The 22,293-nt window shown below is 39.9% G+C and overlaps 1 protein-coding gene across 1 annotated transcript; it reads left to right on the top strand.

The window, feature by feature from the left end:
* LOC132558274 (neuroblast differentiation-associated protein AHNAK-like) lies at window positions 1-1,659 on the top strand. The gene has a single exon (XM_060222819.1). The coding sequence runs from the start codon at window positions 1-3 to the stop codon at window positions 1,657-1,659; it is 1,659 nt and encodes a 552-aa protein (XP_060078802.1).
* Window positions 1,660-22,293: the final 20,634 nt, after the last annotated feature.

The following is a 22,293-nucleotide window of genomic DNA, read 5'->3' as shown; positions in this document are numbered from 1 at the left end:
ATGGAGGGTGATGTGGTCAGAATGGAGGGTGATGTGGAGGGTGATTCGGTCAGAATAGAGGGTGATGTGGAGGGTGATGTGATCAGAATGGAGGGTGATGTGGTCAGAATGAAGGGTGATGTGGTAAGAATGGCGGGTGATGTGGTCAGAATGGAGGGTGATGTGATCAGAATGGAGGATGATGTGGTCAGAATGGAGGGTGATGTGGAGGGTGATGTGGTCATAATGGAGGGTGATGTGATCAGAATGAAGGGTGATGTGGTCAGAATGGAGGGTGATGTGGTCAGAATGGAGGGTGATGTGGTAAGAATGGCGGGTGATGTGGTCATAATTGAGGGTGATGTGGAGGATAATGTGATCAGAATGGAAGGTGATGTGGTCAGAATGGAGGGTGATGTGATCAGAATGGAGGATGATGTGGTCAGAATGGAGGGTGATGTGGAGGGTGATGTGGTCATAATGGAGGGTGATGTGATCAGAATGAAGGGTGATGTGGTCAGAATGGAGGGTGATGTGGTCAGAATGGAGGGTGACGTGGAGGGTGATGTGGTCATAATGGAGGGTGATGTGATCAGAATGAAGGGTGATGTGGTCAGAATGGAGGGTGATGTGGTCAGAATGGAGGGTGACGTGGAGGGTGATGTGGTCAGAATGGAGGATGATGTGGTCAGAATGGAGGGTGATGTGGAGGGTGATGTGGTCATAATGGAGGGTGATGTGATCAGAATGAAGGGTGATGTGGTCAGAATGGAGGGTGATGTGGTCAGAATGGAGGGTGACGTGGAGGGTGATGTGGTCAGAATGGAGGATGATGTGGTCAGAATAGAGGGTGATGTGATCAGAATGGAGGGTGATTCGGTCAGAATGGAGGGTGATATGGTCAGAATGGAGGGTGATGTGGTCAGAATGGAGGGTGATGTGGTCATAATGGAGGGTGATGTGGTCAGAATGGAGGGTAATGTGGTCAGAATGGAGGGTGATGTGGAGGGTGATGTGATCAGAATGGAGGATGATGTGGTCAGAATGGAGGGTGATGTGGTCAGAATGGAGGGTGATGTGATCAGAATGGAGGATGATGTGGTCAGAATAGAGGGTGATGTGGTCAGAATGGAGGGAAATGTGGTCAGAATGGAGGGTGATGTGGTCAGAATGGAGGGTGATTCGGTCAGAATGGAGGGTGATGTGGAGGGTGATGTAATCAGAATAGAGGGTGATGTGGAGGGTGATGTGATCAGAATAGAGGGTGATGTGGAGGGTGATGTGATCAGAATGGAGGGTGATGTGGTCAGAATGGAGGGTGATGTGGTCAGAATGGAGGGTGATATGGTCAGAATGGAGGGTGATGTGGTCATAATTGAGGGTGATGTGGTCATAATGGAGGGTGATGTGGAGGGTGATGTGGTCAGAATGGAGGGTGATGTGGTCAGAATGGAGGGTGATATGGTCAGAATGGAGGGTGATGTGGTCATAATTGAGGGTGATGTGGTCATAATGGAGGGTGATGTGGAGGGTGATTCGGTCAGAATAGAGGATGATGTGGAGGGTGATGTGATCAGAATGGAGGGTGATGTGGTCAGAATGAAGGGTGATGTGGTCAGAATGGAGGGTGATGTGGTCAGAATGGAGGGTGTGGTCATAATGGAGGGTGATGCTTGGTGAGGTACCATTTCTTACATCACTAAAAGACAATTGATGAGATAAGCAGGTTTATACCAGCTTAATGCTGAATAATGATATAAATCACACTGGTTGATGGTAACGACCTTTAAGAAAAGGGAAGATATTCGAGAAATGAGTAATTATTAATACTATACAGATGTATGTGTAAATTTTAATTATAATACATCACAACAATGTTATTACAAATCCTAATGTCACAACATCACCCAGTCAGGATTTCCTCTCCAAAACATACAAGTCTTATCTTACAGTGGATCCATCTCTTAGCATGCAGTAATGGATGTACATTACCATTTTTCTATTGGTAAAATTTCATCATTTAGAGAAATTGAATTTCAACTTATGGTAATGAAGAGAATCTATTTCTGTGTAAAGGAGTTGTTCACTGACAACATCACATTCCCTCATAATCCTGAAGAAAAACACACTCAACACACCAATACAAGCGATTTCCATGAATGTAAAATTAAAATTACATTTCACATCACAGCTGTAACAACAAGGCCGTATTTGAATTGGTTAGTTTCACGAAATAGATTTTGTCAATAAGTAAATTTTTAAATTTGCTCACCAAGTAAAGCTATATGTGTTTGAAAGTTAAAAGATCTTCACTGTGTTGTCAGCTGAAATCCTGCATGTATACAGTATGGATGCTGTATCAGAAAAGATCAATGTTGGTGATGTTACAAATGTCATTAGTTCACCTGGTTGTTAACATAATGTGATGACATTTGTCAACATTTGTCAACATAAGTCTGCTGGGGGAAACTTAATGCTGTCATCTGGATCAATGTTGACACATTGTGATGGTTAGTTGTCAACACAAGTCTACTGGGTAGGCGGTGAGGGGGATTAAATGCTGTCATCAACATTTGTCAACATAAGTCTACTGCGTAGGTGGTGAGGGGGATTAAATGTTGTCATCTGGGTCAATGTTGACGCATTGTGATGGTTAGTTGTCAACACAAGTCTACTGGGTAGGTGGTGAGGGGGATTAAATGTTGTCATCTGGATCAATGTTGACACATTGATTAGTCTACCACGGGAAAAACTGAATACTGCAACATGGATGACTGTTGACAGATTGTGATGACAGTAGTTGACATTAGTCTACCAGAGTTAAATTTAATGCTGCAGTATGGATTATTGTTGACCAAGAGTGACGACCATGGTCAATGTTACTTCATAAGAGAACAAGAAATGTTAGAGAAACAATGACAGCTAAACAAATACGAGCACTCGGACACTCACTATGAAAGGCATTTTTGCATTATATCAAAGGCAAATTTGGGTCTGCTTCAGAAGTTGGCAAGTTATTCAGACAATCTTAAGGTCGAATAACTTTGACAAATATTGATGGATTGTCTCAGTCCCATAGCTTTTGCATTGATAACCAAGGCCATTATCAAACTCACCCAATGTGTCAGAGGTATAAAGCAATATGCCAAACTATCATCATATCTCATGGTAAGAAGTTATTTGGGGGAAACAAGAAAAATTATCTACTGCAAACGTTTTTAAAGCCTTGTAGCTCTGGCAAATGTTAACCAATAACAAAGGCAACCCCGATCTTATTGATGAAAATATACCAGATTCAGCTCACAATACAAATTAAGGTTATTTAACAGACACCAAGAAATTATCTATTTCAATGTATTTAAAGCCCTGAAACTGTTGCAAACATTGACAGATTTTGCCAATATCAAACTCTAATTCAACCTAAAGTTTGTTCATGTAAGACAATATACCAAATTCATTTTAAATCTTTGGGTAAAAATTGAGTTTATACTGGAAAAGGCTACAGACCAATGTTAACTGGACACGATCTGAAATGTCAACATTTCATTTTGGGATATAAAAAGTTTTTTATGTTGCCAAAATATGATGTTAAAAGCACATTTCAGGAAAGGAGGCTATGGTTTTTCGGGGGATGCTGACAGAAAGTGATCTCAATAATATTAGAGAAAACCCAAGGATGCATCGGTAAAAATGAGACAAAATTCAGGCATTCCTACAGGATGAGAATTTTAAGGAATGTGCTCCATTTCTTATATTGTACCCTGCCCCTGCTGCCTAAAAGGCCAAGAATGATCGTAAATGAAGTCAATGCGGCCCCTACCAACACCACCACCTGGCGCACCAGGATCACTGAACGAATCAGTGACCAGCATTCAGAAGTCCCTACCCGACAGTAACACTATCAGCAAACGGGAGCTCCCAGCCACATTGACCCTCGACTGCGCCGAGTCAGGGTCAGGCTATCCGCAAAATGAGACACGTGGTCACACACTCAAACACGTGGAGGAAAACACGGCCGGAAAAATGGTCGAAATAAACATATGCTAATACTTATAATTTCGAAAATAAGTTGGGAGATGGGTTAACAAACTACTAAGGAAGTAACAAAACTAAGTTCTCCTTCCCAAAGGATGCTTTTGACCAAATTTGGTCAAAATTTGCTCAGTCATTCACAACAAGAAGGGCTTTGTAGGAAAAGTTGTTGAATAGATTGAGGAATAAGCAATCATTGTTTTTTTGTTTTTTGCAGACAACTTAAATAAAATCCAAGTAATTATAATACCAATATTTCACCTATAAAGGAATTATGGTGTGAAATGTTTTCTTGCCAATATCAAAATTAACTAAAACCATTTCACAATAAAGTATAATTACACTTATCAGCAATGTTAGTTCCACTTGGCGATAACTGTTATATAGCCATGCCTCAACTATATACCGACAGAATATATGTTATAACATGTTAAATACTAGTTAGAAAAAAAATTCTGTGTTCCAAAATACATGCCCACCATCCAAAAGACAAACTAGAGTACTTACACATCAGAAAGAGACTCTGACCTTCACCTTTGCATGGAGGTTATATTTATAAAGAAATACTGTTTATATGCTCTGAACAAACAAAAGGCCCATTGGCCTTAACATACAGAGAATGCACATGCTCTTCCCAAAATATCAAATTGAACAAAAGAAATTAAAGTGAATAATCCAGCAATTATTGTGAAATAAAATCACTCCCCAAATGATGTTTCAGGCCATGCATATCGGAGAAGTTCTAAATCCTAATTCACCAATTTCATTTTTCAGAAAAGCAAATTCCACCCTAGAGTTCCTATCATCATGCTGGTCAGAGGCTCACCATCTCTTTCATACTATCAAACTGCTGTCTGATGACAATAGTTCTAACCGAGATTAAATTCTTACTGAAAATAAAATATGATGTAGACTTACTAATTTAGGCTTAATCAAATGTAACAAAAATTTTCACAAAAAATTCAAGAGCAGTGCTCAATTTTCCCAGTAACTGCTATATCAACACAAAGCAACTTCAAATGGAACAATCATATTTTTTTGACTTATTTGATTTTTCTATTTAAACTAAAGTGAAATTTACCTCTTCATTGAAGAAAAAAGGGACCCAAGGGTTTTGAAATTTACAATTTTTGATAAAATCACTTTGGGACCATCCATGAAGAGTTTTCTTTTTTCTAGTATCTTGGTCTGCAGAAGAAAAGTTTTGAAAAATAAGCAAATTTTCCCCTGTAGGCCCCACCCTTCAGGCCCCTGGGGTTTGGAATGATAAAATTTACATCTTTAGTTTGTCATTGCCCATGGAACCTTTCTGCAAAATTGATTGAAATCCCAGCTGTGTGTTTTCAGGATGGACAATGAACAACAGAGTAGAAATGGTCATTGAAATTCACTCAGGTGACCTGAAAATTAACCTAATAACTACAGGCAGGACTGAAAACCATTTGTTATGCCATTGATGGTTAACACCAATTTGTATTTACTCTCGGATAATGGCTTTTCAATGTTTCAGCAGATTGAGACACGTCAGTATTTCACAATACATACTGCACATGTAAGGTATGATTTGTTCTGAAAAAAAATTTGAGCGATTAATTGGGAATTAAACAAATCCAAAACACTGATTTCTAGAACAAAGATATTCCATAAGACGTCCATCAGACACATAAACATGCATTAGACATTCAGAATTACCAACTCAAAGTGTAGGCATGAAGATATTGATTTTATGACAAGGCCTGTATTCAACACAGAAAGTATTTAAATATGGTGAACGATATCAATTCAAAATACAGACCAAAGCTGTACCATGCCATACAAGCTTGATGAAATCCTTCATCCAAACAAATATCACCGACCTTTTGAATTATCGCTTCTGTTAACTACACTCAGCCTTAGTAGAGAACATTAGACAAAGTCGTTGATTTCTACTAACGTTATAAAATGTTAACTGCCTAGTGTGATAGAGAGGAGATCGAAGATGAAAAAGCTGACATTTCTGACAGTGAAAGAGAGAGAGATACAAGACATCGCCCATGAGATGGAATTAAAGCACGTCTTGTGCGCGGAATTCTGACGACGTGTGCGATTTATCTCCGTGAAAAGGGAGTCACTCACACAATATATCATTCAGTAGACAGTGTGACAGCTTTTAAGAACGACACTTGTTATTGGAAGGCAAATGTAGCCATCTTTCTCTTCATTCTAGCCATTGGATCTTAATATGCCACAGTTTAACACGTCATATATTCTCAGCACCTTTTTTCCAAATAACTAAAATAACACTATTAATTTTATGATAATTTCTCTCAACAAAAGACACATTGGGCCTGTATAGCATGTTTGTTCCTATTTGTCACTACATGATGCCAGCAATATTTCTAGTGTCATGTTACAACATCATGTCTATAACCATGGAATGGCGTCTATGACAAAACTCCGGTCTAGTTCCAGGCTGTTCCATCAACTGATTACCATCTTAGTACCTGGTCTAGTTCCAGGCTGTTCCATCAACTGATTACCATCTTAGTAACTGGTCTAGTTCCAGGCTGTTCCATCAACTGATTACCATCTTAGTAACTGGTCCCATCACAGGCTGTTCCATCAACTGATTACCATCTTAGTACTTGTTCCAGTTCCAGGCTGTTCCATCAACTGATTACCATCTTAGTAACTGGTTCCATTCCAGGCTGTTCCATCAACTGATTACCATCTTAGTAACTGGTCCCATCACAGGCTGTTCCATCAACTGATTACCATCTTAGTACTTGTTCCATTTCCAGGCTGTTCCATCAACTGATTACCATCTTAGTACTTGTTCCAGTTCCAGGCTGTTCCATCAACTGATTACCATCTTAGTACTTGTTCCAGTTCCAGGCTGTTCCATCAACTGATTACCATCTTAGTACTTGTTCCAGTTCCAGGCTGTTCCATCAACTGATTACCATTTAAGTAACAACCATCTTCTTTTAGAAAATAGTAAAAGTGTAGAAATGTTAGAATAATAATTGACCTGTCTTGTAATTGCATTCATAGTTGATATAAATGACATAAATTTGCAGGTAAGCCTACAAAATGTGTTAATAAAAGCAAGATGTAATGTGATATTCTCACATAATCATCTTATCTTTCATGTCTTACAAGGCTGTAGGACTGTCCTAATGTGGAATGTGGAGTCTGCCTACATACGATACTTTACTCATCATCCAAATGAAACAAAAAATCTCATAATATAGAGAAAAACGCTTGGGTAGTACTAAGGGAAATAACTCTGATGGTTTTCAAAACAGTATTCATCAAATGATCAACTGAACTAATGTCATCTTATCATGCATAAAGGACATATATAACTAAATATTCACTCCTGGTCACCTACCACCTTCTCTTCAATGATCAAGTCACAATCTCTCACCACTGGTCACCTAAACACTCACCACTGGTCACCTATACACTCACCACTGGTCACCTAAACACTCACCATTGGTCACCTAAACACTCACCACTGGTCACCTATACACTCACCACTGGTCACCTAAACACTCACCACTGGTCACCTAAACACTCACCACTGGTCACCTAAACACTAACAACTTGTCACCTAAACACTCACCATTGGTCACATAAACACTCACCACTGGTCACATAAACACTCACCACTGGTCACCTAAACACTCACCACTGGTCACCTATACACGCACCACTGGTCACCTAAACACTCACCACTGGTCACCTAAACACTCACCACTGGTCACCTAAACACTCACCACTGGTCACCTAAACACTCACCACTGGTCACCTATACACTCACCACTGGTCACCTAAACACTCACCACTGGTCACCTATACACTCACCACTGGTTACATAAACATTCACCACTGGTCACCTAAATACCCTCTCACCACTGGTCACCTCAATACCCTCCCACCACTGGTTACCTAAATACCCTCCCACCACTGGTCACATAAATACCCTCTCACCACTGGTCACCTAAATACCCATTCAACACTGGTCATCTAAATACCCTCTTATCACTGGTCACCTAAATACCCACTCACCACCGGTCACCTAAATACCCTCTCACCACTGGTCACCTAAATACCCACTCACCACTGGTCACCTAAATACCCTCTCACCACTGGTCACCTAAATACCCTCTCACCACTGGTCACCTAAATACCCTCTCACCACTGGTTATCTACACCTAATCTAACCAAGCATGAAGCAAAGACAATGTGAAGCCTTATTATCCCAGAACAAACTTGAGAGTGAGTGACTTTCCATGTTTTCGGCCTTGGCATGTGTAACCAGTTTATAGGCCATCAGAAAATCAATCATCCCTTTATCAAATAATCAGGTCTCCAGCTAAATTCAACACTATTAGTTAATGGTGTTTTCCTACCAACAATATTTAATTTCTTATGTTAACAGTATAAACTATCATACCACCACAGTGACTGTACTATCATATCACCACAGTGACTGTACTATCATATCACCACAGTGACTGTACTATCATATCACCACAGTGACTGTACTATCATATCACCACAGTGACTGTACTATCATATCACCACAGTGACTGTACTATCATATCACCACAGTGACTGTACTATCATATCACCACAGTGACTGTACTATCATATCACCACAGTGACTGTACTATCATACCACCACAGTGACTGTACTATCATATCACCACAGTGACTGTACTATCATATCACCACAGTGACTGTACTATCATACCACCACAGTGACTGTACTATCATATCACCACAGTGACTGTACTATCATATCACCACAGTGACTGTACTATCATATCACCACAGTGACTGTACTATCATATCACCACAGTGACTGTACTATCATATCACCACAGTGACTGTACTATCATATCACCACAGTGACTGTACTATAATATCACCACAGTGACTGTACTATCATATCACCACAGTGACTGTACTCACCACAGTGATGTACTATCATACACCACAGTGACTGTACTATCCACAGTGACTGTACTATCATACCACCACAGTGACTGTACTATCATACCACCACAGTGACTGTACTATCATATCACCACAGTGACTGTACTATCATATCACCACAGTGACTGTACTATTATATCACCACAGTGACTGTACTATCATATCACCACAGTGACTGTACTATTATATCACCACAGTGACTGTACTATCATATCACCACAGTGACTGTACTATCATATCACCACAGTGACTGTACTATCATATCACCACAGTGACTGTACTATCATATCACCACAGTGACTGTACTATCATATCACCACAGTGACTGTACTATCATATCACCACAGTGACTGTACTATCATATCACCACAGTGACTGTACTATCATATCACCACAGTGACTGTACTATCATATCACCACAGTGACTGTACTATCATATCACCACAGTGACTGTACTATCATATCACCACAGTGACTGTACTATCATATCACCACAGTGACTGTACTATCATATCACCACAGTGACTGTACTATTATATCACCACAGTGACTGTACTATCATACCACCACAGTGACTGTACTATCATATCACCACAGTGACTGTACTATCATATCACCACAGTGACTGTACTATCATACCACCACAGTGACTGTACTATCATATCACCACAGTGACCTTACTATCATATCACCACATTGACTGTACTATCATACCACCACAGTGACTGTACTATCATATCACCACAGTGACTGTACTATTATATCACCACAGTGACTGTACTATCATATCACCACAGTGACTGTACTATCATATCACCACAGTGACTGTACTATTATATCACCACAGTGACTGTACTATCATACCACCACAGTGACTGTACTATCATATCACCACAGTGACTGTACTATCATATCACCACAGTGACTGTACTATCATACAACCATTCTTAGCCACATAGAGCAACATTAGTGCATTATCCATTCACTACAAAAGAACACCAATCAGATTTCTGCTTACAACAATATATTTTGTTTTCCAAGATACCTTCAATCTTCAGTGGTTCAGCTCAGTCATGGACAGCCCATGTGTCTCCTAAAGTGGCCAAATCATGGAGCATTTGTAAAAAGAGGGTACAACTATGGCCCCAGTAGAATGCAAACCTATTTGATAGAAGCAATATGTTGATGACATATTGGAAATAGTCATATCAATATGGTAGATACCCTCAACAGCATCAAATTCACTTGTGAGGAAGAAATCAATGGTACTATGCCGTTCCTTGACACCCTCATAGTAAAGAAAGATGGCGGTACTATCAAAGTATTGGTGTATAGGAAAAAGACGCACAGAGACCAATACCTCAATTTCCTATCGCACCACCCATTACACCAGAAATTTGGTGTTGTACGAACCTTGCTCAACAGATGTGAAACGATTGTCACAGAAGAACAAGACAAGAAGCAAGAACAAATCATCCTGATTGTATGATCCAGAAAATGAACAAAGAATCTTGAGAAAGCAAAGAAGAGACTAACAGGACAAAACAAGGGGAAAGAACAAAATGGAGGGAGAGGTAGTCACTCTTGACATCAAAGAGATGTCAGAAACAAATCAGAGGATTAACTGTGGTGGATGTAATAGCCTTGAAACCTCACAAGACTCTTCAAAAGTCCATCCTAAAGATAATACACTCTAAGAAAATGTCACAGAACACATGCACAAGATTGGATGCAAGAACTGTGATGCATCATGCATCAGAGAAAAAGACAGGAAGTTAGGGGTCTGATTTGATAAACATCAGAGAGATGCAGAATCCAGAGAAAAGGCAGGAAATTCATCAGAGTGAAGGCATTCTCAGTCCTAGATCAATAAATCTGCACTTAAGATCATTACACACAGCTAAATCATATCACTGACTGGGAAAATGATTAAATAGTTAACAGAGGAAATATCGTTTTCTAGCAGTTTGTCAAAGGGGCCATACCACACAGCAGGCCAGAATTAAACACGAGGAGGAGGAGGGCTGAAGACTCTCACACATTAATGAACTAGAATTAAATATGAAGAGGGGGAGGGCTGAAGACTCTCACACATTAATGATCTAGAATTAAATATGAGGAGGAGGGCTGAAAACTCTCACACATTAATGACCTAGAATTAAATATGAGGAGGAGGAGGGCTGAAGACTCTCACACATTAATGACCTAGAATAAAATATGAGGAGGAGGAGGGCTGAAGACTCTCACACATTAATGACCTAGAATTAAACATGAAGAGGGGGAGGGCAGAAGACTCTCACACATTAATGACCTAGAATAAAATATGAGGAGGAGGAGGGCTGAAGACTCTCACACATTAATGACCTAGAATAAAATATGAAGAGGGGGAGGGCTGAAAACTCTCACACATGAATGACCTAGAATTAAACATGAGGAGGGGGAGGGCTGAAAACTCTCACACATTAATGACCTAGAATTAAACATGAGGAGGAGGAGGGCTGAAGACTCTCACACATTAATGACCTAGAATTAAACATGAGGAGGAGGAGGGCTGAAGACTCTCACACATTAATGACCTAGAATTAAACATGAGGAGGAGGGCTGAAAACTCTCACACATTAATGACCTAAAATTAAACATGAGGAGGAGGGCTGAAAACTCTCACACATTTGTGACCTAGAATTTAAGATAAGGAGGAGGAGGGCTGAAAACTCTCACACATTTGTGACCTAGAATTTAACATGAGGAGCGGGAGGGCTGAAGACTCTCACACATTAATGACCTAGAATTAAATATGAGGAGGAGGAGGGCAGAAGACTCTCACACATTAATGACCTAGAATAAAATATGAGGAGGAGGAGGGCTGAAGACTCTCACACATTAATGACCTAGAATAAAATATGAAGAGGAGGAGGAGGAGCAGGAGGAGGAGGAGGAGGAGGAGGAAGGCTGAAGACTCTCACACATTAATGACCTAGAATTAAACATGAGGAGGGGGAGGGCTGAAGACTCTCACACATTAATGACCTAGAATTAGGAGGAGGAGGAGCAGAAGACCTACACATTAATGACCTAGAATTAAATATGAGGAGGAGGGCTGAAGACTCTCACACATTAATGACCTAGAATAAAATATGAAGAGGGGGAGGGCTGAAGACTCTCACACATTAATGACCTAGAATAAAATATGAGGAGGAGGAGGGCTGAAGACTCTCACACATTAATGACCTAGAATTAAATATGAGGAGGAGGAGGGCAGAAGACTCTCACACATTAATGACCTAGAATAAAATATGAGGAGGAGGAGGGATGAAGACTCTAACACATTAATGACCTAGAATAAAATATGAGGAGGAGGAGGAGCAGGAGGAGGAGGAGGAGGAGGAGGAAGGCTCTCACACATTAATGACCTAGAATTAAACATGAGGAGGGGGAGGGCTGAAAACTCTCACACATTAATGATCTAGAATTAAACATGAGGAGGAGGGCTGAAAACTCTCACACATTTGTGACCTAGAATTTAACATGAGGAGCGGGAGGGCTGAAGACTCTCACACATTAATGACCTAGAATTAAATATGAGGAGGAGGAGGGCAGAAGACTCTCACACATTAATGACCTAGAATTAAATATGAGGAGGAGGAGGGCAGAAGACTCTCACACATTAATGACCTAGAATAAAATATGAGGAGGAGGAGGGCTGAAGACTCTCACACATTAATGACCTAGAATTTAACATGAGGAGCGGGAGGGCTGAAAACTCTCACACATTAATGACCTAGAATTAAATATGAGGAGGAGGAGGGCAGAAGACTCTCACACATTAATGACCTAGAATAAAATATGAGGAGGAGGAGGGTTGAAGACTCTTACACATTAATGACCTAGAATAAAATATGAGGAGGAGGAGGAGGAGCAGGAGGAGGAGGAGGAGGAGGAGGAAGGCTGAAGACTCTCACACATTAATGACCTAGAATTAAACATGAGGAGGGGGAGGGCTGAAAACTCTCACACATTAATGATCTAGAATTAAACATGAGGAGGAGGGCTGAAAACTCTCACACATTTGTGACCTAGAATTTAACATGAGGAGGAGGAGGAGGAGGAGGAGGAGGAGGAGGAGGAGGAGGAGGAGGAGGAGGAGGGCTGAAGACTTTCACACATTAATGACCTAGAATTAAACATGAGGAGGAGGGCTGAAGACTCTCACACATTAATGACCTAGAATTAAACATGAGGAGGAGGAGGGCTGAAGACTCTCACACATTAATGAGCTAGAATTAAACATGAGGAGGAGGGCTGAAAACTCTCAAACATTAATGACCTAGAATTAAACATGAGGAGGAGGGCTGAAAACTCTCACACATTTGTGACCTAGAATTTAACATGAGGAGCGGGAGGGCTGAAGACTCTCACACATTAATGACCTAGAATTAAACATGAGGAGGAGGAGGGGAGGAGGGCTGAAGACTCTCACACATTAATTACCTAGAATTAAACATGAGGAGGAGGAGGAGGAGGAGGGCTGAAGACTTTCACACATTAATGACCTAGAATTAAACATGAGGAGGAGGAGGAGGAGGAGGAGGAGGAGGAGGAGGAGGAGGAGGAGGAGGGCTGAAGACTTTCACACATTAATGACCTAGAATTAAACAGGAGGAGGGGGAGGGCTGAAAACTCTCACACATTAATGACCTAGAATTAAACATGAGGAGGGGGAGGGCTGAAAACTCACACACATTAATGACCTAGAATTAAACATGAGGAGGAGGAGGGGGAGGAGGGCTGAAGACTCTCACACATTAATGACCTAGAATTAAACATGAGGAGGGGGAGGGCTGAAGACTCTCACACATTAATGACCTAGAATAAAATATGAGGAGGAGGAGGAGGAGGAGGAGGAGGAGGAGGAGGGCTGAAGGAGGAGAGGACGAGGAGGAGGAGGAGGAGGAGGAGGAGGAGGAGGAGGAGGAGGAGGAGGAGGAGGAGGAGGAGGAGGAGGAGGAGGAGGTGGAGGAGGAGGAGGAGGAGGAGGGCTGAAGACTTTCACACATTAATGACCTAGAATTAAACATGAGGAGGAGGGCTGAAGACTCTCACACATTAATGACCAAGTGAGGCTAAAATGACTTCAGTACATTGTTATGATCTTGTGTATTTTTTAGTCTATAATCTGTTTACCATCTCATCATAGTATTTTCTATCACAGAGTTCATAGGATTACAGTTACAGTAGGAAAAGTCAGTGGATTCCCTACCAATTTGTGACCTAAATATATCAGTACCAATACACAATCATCTGATGAAGGTGACAGCATTATCTCATCCATCTTCTCCGAGCAAATGCTCTCTTTCTGGAGATTATTTTCTGATCCTTAATGATAACAAGCTACCGATTGTAACTATATGGCTTACCGCTTAGTTTCAGGGGAGGTCAGTCCCGAGATGAGTGGTCAACATCTAGTCACTTATTGCTGACTAAGCTAGAGGTATGTCACAGCGATGAACCATCTAGTCACTTGTTACTGACTCAGCTAGAGGTATGTCACAGTGGTGAACCATCTAGTCAATGTTACTGTCTCAGCTAGAGGTTTGTCACAGTGGTGAACCATCTAGTCACTTGTTACTGACTCAGCTAGAGGTTTGTCACAGTGTTGAACTATCTAGTCACTTGTTACTGACTCAGCTAGAGGTATGTCACAGTGGTGAACCATCTAGTCACTTGTTACTGACTCAGCTAGAGGTATGTCACAGCGGTGAACCATCTAGTCACTTGTTACTGACTCTGCTAGAGGTATGTCACAGTGGTGAACCATCTAGTCACTTGTTACTGTCTCAGCTAGAGGTATGTCACAGTGGACAACCATCTAGTCACTTGTTACTGACTCAGCTAGAGGTATGTCGCAGTGGAGAACCATCTAGTCACTTGTTACTGACTCAGCTAGAGGTATGTCACAGTGGTGAACCATCTAGTCACTTGTTACTAACTCAGCTAGAGGTATGTCACAACAGTGAACCATCTAGTCACTTGTTACTGACTCAGCTAGATGTATGTCACAGTGGTGAACCATCTAGTCACTTGTTACTGACTCAGTTAGATGTATGTCACAGTGGTGAACCATCTAGTCACTTGTTACTAACTCAGCTAGAGGTATGTCACAACAGTGAACCATCTAGTTACTTGCTACTGGCTCAGCTAGAGGTATGTCACAGTGGTGAACCATCTAGTCACTTGTTACCGTCTTAGCTAGATGTATGTCACAGTGGTGAACCATCTAGTCACTTGTTACTGACTAAGCTAGAGATATGTCACAGTGGTGAACCATCTAGTCACTTGTTACTGTCTTAGCTAGAGATATGTCACAGTGGTGAACCATCTAGTCACTAATTACTGTCTTAGTTAGAGGTATGTCAGTGGTGAACTATCTAGTCACTTGTTACCGTCTTAGCTAGAGGTATGTCACAGTGGTGAACCATCTAGTCACTTGTTACTGACTCAGTTAGATGTATGTCACAGTGGTGAACCATCTAGTCACTTGTTACTGACTCAGTTAGATGTATGTCACAGTGGTGAACCATCTAGTCACTTGTTACTAACTCAGCTAGAGGTATGTCACAACAGTGAACCATCTAGTTACTTGCTACTGGCTCAGCTAGAGGTATGTCACAGTGGTGAACCATCTAGTCACTTGTTACCGTCTTAGCTAGAGGTATGTCACAGTGGTGAACCATCTAGTCACTTGTTACTGACTAAGCTAGAGATATGTCACAGTGGTGAACCATCTAGTCACTAATTACTGTCTTAGTTAGAGGTATGTCAGTGGTGAACTATCTAGTCACTTGTTACCGTCTTAGCTAGAGGTATGTCACAGTGGTGAACCATCTAGTCACTTGTTACTGCTTAAGCTAGAGATATGTCACAGTGGTGAACCATCTAGTCACTTGTTACCGTCTTAGCTAGAGGTACGTCTCAGTGGTGAACCATCTAGTCACTTGTTACTGACTCAGCTAGAGGTTTGTCACAGCGGTGAACCATCTAGTCACTTGTTACTGGCTCAGCTAGAGGTATGTCACAGTGGTGAACCATCTAGTCACTTGTTACTGTCTTAGCTAGAGGTACATCTCAGTGGTGAACCATCTAGTCACTTGTTACTGACTCAGCTAGAGGTTTGTCACAGCGGTGAACCATCTAGTCACTTGTTACTGACTCAGCTAGAGGTTTGTCACAGCGGTGAACCATCTAGTCATTTGTTACTGAAACAGCTAGAGGTTTGTTACAGCGGTGAACCATCTAGTCACTTGTTACTGGCTGGACTTGATTACTAATAACTTAAAAAAGTATTTTCGAGTCCATCCTTTATTAGTATATTCCAGACATGCATCTGTGAAACTGTTGCAATTCATGTCCTCTCTTTTAAAACACATATTGTTTTCTAGTTTTTAAGTTGATTAAGTTTGTGAGATCCCAAGTGTCTTTTATCTGAAGTATTATTTTTCAAGTAATCAATATATCTAGGCATTCTTTTAATGTAAGCTGTCATCATTTAGCCAATAAATTAATTAACATCAATATTTTCCCTTGCTTTGGAACACATGGCTGACTTAATCAATAGAGGGATTTAAATAGGTTACATTATAAATACAACATCAAAGGACCAGTAGCACTCGACTTACAGTAGAAACAGTGAAACTTGAGACAAGAAAAAACCACCGGGTTCTACATCACTATAGATACCATTTGTTATCTAACTGATTATTTTGTCCTTTGTCAGAATAAGGTCACAAAAAAAAAAAAAAAGAATAAGGTCACTACTTACAATAAACCCAGCATCAAGCTGATCAGCACATTCCATTTACAATAGTCTGACCAATTTAAAACTAGTTTTGAAAGGGCCAAATCAAGAAAGTCACAAAGACTAGTCAGCTTCTATCAGTCTTGAGGAAAATTCCCTCTAATGTGAAGGGAAAAAGAGCAACCGTATATATGTGCAATTATAACATGTCACACCTATAGACTTCAGAATTCATTAGGGTTTGGGAGACTAGTACTATCAAATGTCAAGAACTCTGAAATATGAATGCATTTGAGGTATTCTTATGAAATGGCTTTGTCAATTATATCATTTTCTATCAATTGTAACCATGACCTTAGCTTTTTAACTCCGAAACATGAAATAAGCATGATACTGTAACAGAGGTCATTTTTCATCTCAATGCCTCAGCTAGGAATCGAACCCAGGACCCCTGGCTTACTAGTCTGACGCTCAACCAATCGAGCTAAAGAGAAATTCTCTTTAGCCGAGTGGTATATTGCAGCTAGTATTTTACCAGGGTTACAATACTGATTCAAGACACAACAGTACTGAGAAAATATAAAGCACAGTCTACACCTGCATTGCATGACAAGGACATAAACATTTGAAAATGTAACAAGCTGTCCAATTGGCCCCTCACCCAAGCATGTCAGCCAGATACTCTGTTCCTGGGCCTTTTGGTTAGCAAATAAAACAACTGTGATCTTGAAAGTGTCTCAAGGTCATTTCTTAGAACAAACTTGTCTGTACATCATGACATTTGGGCCTTTGGTTAATGAGGCGATATACAGGGACAAGTTGATGCTATATACATGTAGACCACACTGTCATATCACAGATGAACATCACTATTCTGGACAAACACATATAACAATTTTTTTTTTAAATATGTATTCTAAAAGTTAATGACAGGTAAAATGAAAACCAATCGCAAGATTCTCAAGAAAATTTAAAACAAAAACAATAGGTAAAATCTTTTGTGATAATTATGATTGTGTTACTTGTCCTGTTATACAGGACCAACACATTCAGTCTAGAATATAAAAGGATAATGAAATGGTTATAAGTGATATACCAATGATTTATTACAGGTGATGATACTGGTGATTATACAATAGCATGTCAAAGTTAGCATTCTCTCCAGTCCACTGAGCTAAATAACCTAGACAGTTCCTTCCAGCAAAAGCAACAAATATCCCATTGAAATGACGCCATTTATTTCACAGCATAAAAATCATGAGGAGAGAGTTCTTGTTTGGTTCTCATTTAAACATATAGATGTACTGAAACAAATTAGTCATAAAAATACTCACAGACAAAGTAGTTAACAACATGTATAAACATATAGATGTACTGAAACAAATCAGTCATAAAAATACTCACAGACAAAGTAGTTAATAACATGTATAAACATTGATCAAATGAGAAATTACCTACCTGTAAGTTAGCACAGTGTGTCAACTCCTGAGGGAACTAAGTCCGAAGGGAATATTGATTACAACAAACATCGGTGGGTAGGTCTACATCTTCAATGTCAATAACCATCAGGAACCAGGATACCATTTTATTAGCTTCCTTAAACAGATGAAGCCCCTGTCATAAAACCAACTACCTGTACAGTCAGTTGCACTGTTACTCTAATCCAGTGGTATCTAATGTCACAGGGCAAGAGAGAAAATAATCCAAGAGTCTGCCAATCCTCAAGGATATCAGTGATACAGCCTTTTACTAAACTGTAAGATTGAGTAGTATCACATGTGGTCCAGCACAGGTCAGTGTAGACTGAGCACTGTACTTTCACATGTGGTCCAGCACAGGTCAGCACAGCACTCTGACCAACTGTCAGTCATACAGCATTACCTATGAATTTAACTACATGTATTTGCTGTTGTTGGCAGTGTAATGAACAAGTTCAGACAATAGATTCACAAACACATACACAAAAAACAAAATAATCAATTTACAACAAAATAACCAGAATAACTTTACAGATTCCCGACCTAACAAACAAACCAGGTACCATTTAAATGTGCAATTAACAGGCTTGATCAATTGGACGTAACAGCACTAGTAATGGCCTGTTCCAGCCTGTATAGACATAGTCTCTGGTAAAACCGTTTCCCTAAGACTCTATGTTCTGGCAGAACCATTACGTCATACTATCCCCTAGTGGTCCAGAAGGTGCTGCTAAATCATTAGGCAAACAGCCTCCATCAGAAGATAAGGGTGTAGGGAAACAACTCCTCATCTGTACAATAAACACTACTGGATTTAATAATAATTGTTACCAGGTGCTGTAATCTATAGTACAATATACCACCTCCTGCAATCTATAGTACAATATACCAACCACCTCCTGCAATCTATAGTACAATATACCAACCACCTCCTGTAATCTATAGTGCAATATCCCAACCACCTCCTGTAATCTATAGTACAATGTACCAACCACCTCCTGTAATCTATAGTACAATATACCAACCAACCACCTCCTGTAATCTATAGTACAATATACCAACCATCTCCTGTAATCTATAGTACAATATACCAACCACCTCCTGTAATCTATAGTACAATATACCAACCAACCACCTCCTGTAATCTATAGTACAATATACCAACCACCTCCTGTAATCTATAGTACAATATACCAACCACCTCCTGTAATCTATAGTACAATATACCAACCAACCACCTCCTGTAATCTATAGTACAATATACCAACCATCTCCTGTAATCTATAGTACAATATACCAACCACCTCCTGTAATCTATAGTACAATATACCAACCACATCCTGTAATCTATAGTACAATATACAACCACCTCCTGTAATCTATAGTACAATGTACCAACCACCTCCTGTAATCTATAGTACAATATACCAACCACCTCCTGTAATCTATAGTACAATGTACCAACCAACCATCTCCTGTAATCTATAGTACAATATACCAACCAACCACCTCCTGTAATCTATAGTACAATATACCAACCACCTCCTGTAATCTATAGTACAATATACCAACCACCTCCTGTAATCTATAGTACAATATACCACCTCCTGCAATCTATAGTACAATATACCAACCAACCACCTCCTGTAATCTATAGTACAATATACCAACCACCTCCTGTAATCTATACACACACTCAACCACCTCCCTAACTGATAGTACAATACCACCTCCTGCAATGTTCTTATAGTACAATATGAACCAACCACCTCCTGTAATCTATAGTACAAATACCAACCACCTCCTGTAATCTATAGTACAATATACCAACCACCTCCTGTAATCTATAGTACAATGTACCAACCACCTCCTGTAATCTATAGTACAATGTACCAACCACCTCCTGTAATCTATAGTACAATATACCAACCACCTCCTGTAATCTATAGTACAATATACCAACCACCTCCTGTAATCTATAGTACAATATACCAACCACCTCCTGTAATCTATAGTACAATATACCAACCACCTCCTGTAATCTATAGTACAATATACCAACCACCTCCTGTAATCTATAGTACAATATACCAACCAACTCCTGTAATCTATAGTACAATATACCAACCACCTCCTGTAATCTATAGTACAATATACCAACCACCTCCTGTAATCTATAGTACAATATACCAACCACCTCCTGTAATCTATAGTACAATATACCAACCACCTCCTGTAATCTATAGTACAATATACCAACCACCTCCTGTAATCTATAGTACAATATACCAACCACCTCCTGTAATCTATAGTACAATATACCAACCACCTCCTGTAATCTATAGTACAATATACCAACCACCTCCTGTAATCTATAGTACAATATACCAACCACCTCCTGTAATCTATAGTACAATATACCAACCACCTCCTGTAATCTATAGTACAATATACCAACCACCTCCTGTAATCTATAGTACAATATACCAACCACCTCCTGTAATCTATAGTACAATATACCAACCACCTCCTGTAATCTATAGTACAATATACCAACCACCTCCTGTAATCTATAGTACAATATACCAACCACCTCCTGTAATCTATAGTACAATATACCAACCACCTCCTGTAATCTATAGTACAATATACCAACCACCTCCTGTAATCTATAGTACAATATACCAACCACCTCCTGTAATCTATAGTACAATATACCAACCACCTCCTGTAATCTATAGTACAATATACCAACCACCTCCTGTAATCTATAGTACAATATACCAACCAACCACCTCCTGTAATCTATAGTACAATATACCAACCACCTCCTGTAATCTATAGTACAATATACCAACCACCTCCTGTAATCTATAGTACAATATACCAACCACCTCCTGTAATCTATAGTACAATATACCAACCACCTCCTGTAATCTATAGTACAATATACCAACCACCTCCTGTAATCTATAGTACAATATACCAACCACCTCCTGTAATCTATAGTACAATATACCAACCACCTCCTGTAATCTATAGTACAATATACCAACCACCTCCTGTAATCTATAGTACAGTAGACCAACCACCTCCTGTAATCTATAGTACAATAACCACCTCCTGTAATCTATATTACCAACCACCTCCTGTAATCTATAGTACAATATACCAACCAACCACCTCCTGTAATCTATAGTACAATATACCAACCACCTCCTGTAATCTATAGTACAATATACCAACCACCTCCTGTAATCTATAGTACAATATACCAACCACCTCCTGTAATCTATAGTACAATGTACCAACCACCTCCTGCAATCTATAGTACAATATACCAACCACCTCCTGTAATCTATAGTACAATGTACCAACCAACCACCTCCTGTAATCTATAGTACAATATACCAACCACCTCCTGTAATCTATAGTACAATGTACCAACCACCTCCTGTAATCTATAGTACAATATACCAACCACCTCCTGTAATCTATAGTACAATATACCAACCACCTCCTGTAATCTATAGTACAATATACCAACCCAACCACCTCCTGTAATCTATAGTACAATATACCAACCACCTCCTGTAATCTATAGTACAATATACCAACCACCTCCTGTAATCTATAGTACAATATACCAACCACCTCCTGTAATCTATAGTACAATATACCAACCACCTCCTGTAATCTATAGTACAATATACCAACCACCTCCTGTAATCTATAGTACAATGTACCAACCACCTCCTGTAATCTATAGTACAATATACCAACCAACCACCTCCTGTAATCTATAGTACAATATACCACCTCCTACAATCTATAGTACAATATACCAACCACCGCCTGTAATCTATAGTACAATATACCAACCACCTCCTGTAATCTATAGTACAATGTATACCAACCATCTCCTGTAATCTATAGTACAATATACCAACCACCTCCTGTAATCTATAGTACAATATACCAACCACCTCCTGTAATCTATAGTACAATATACCAACCACCTCCTGT

This window comes from Ylistrum balloti, unplaced genomic scaffold (assembly GCF_031769215.1).
Source record: "Ylistrum balloti isolate Yb309-2 unplaced genomic scaffold, AGI_CSIRO_Ybal_v1 Utg370778, whole genome shotgun sequence".
Taxonomy (NCBI): domain Eukaryota; kingdom Metazoa; phylum Mollusca; class Bivalvia; order Pectinida; family Pectinidae; genus Ylistrum; species Ylistrum balloti.
This window is presented reverse-complemented; position numbering and strand designations above follow the sequence as displayed.

Excerpts from the sequence above, each read along its gene's own strand:
- LOC132558274 (XM_060222819.1), top strand. The coding sequence starts at position 1 with ATGGAGGGTGATGTGGTCAGAATGGAGGGTGATGTGGAGGGTGATTCG.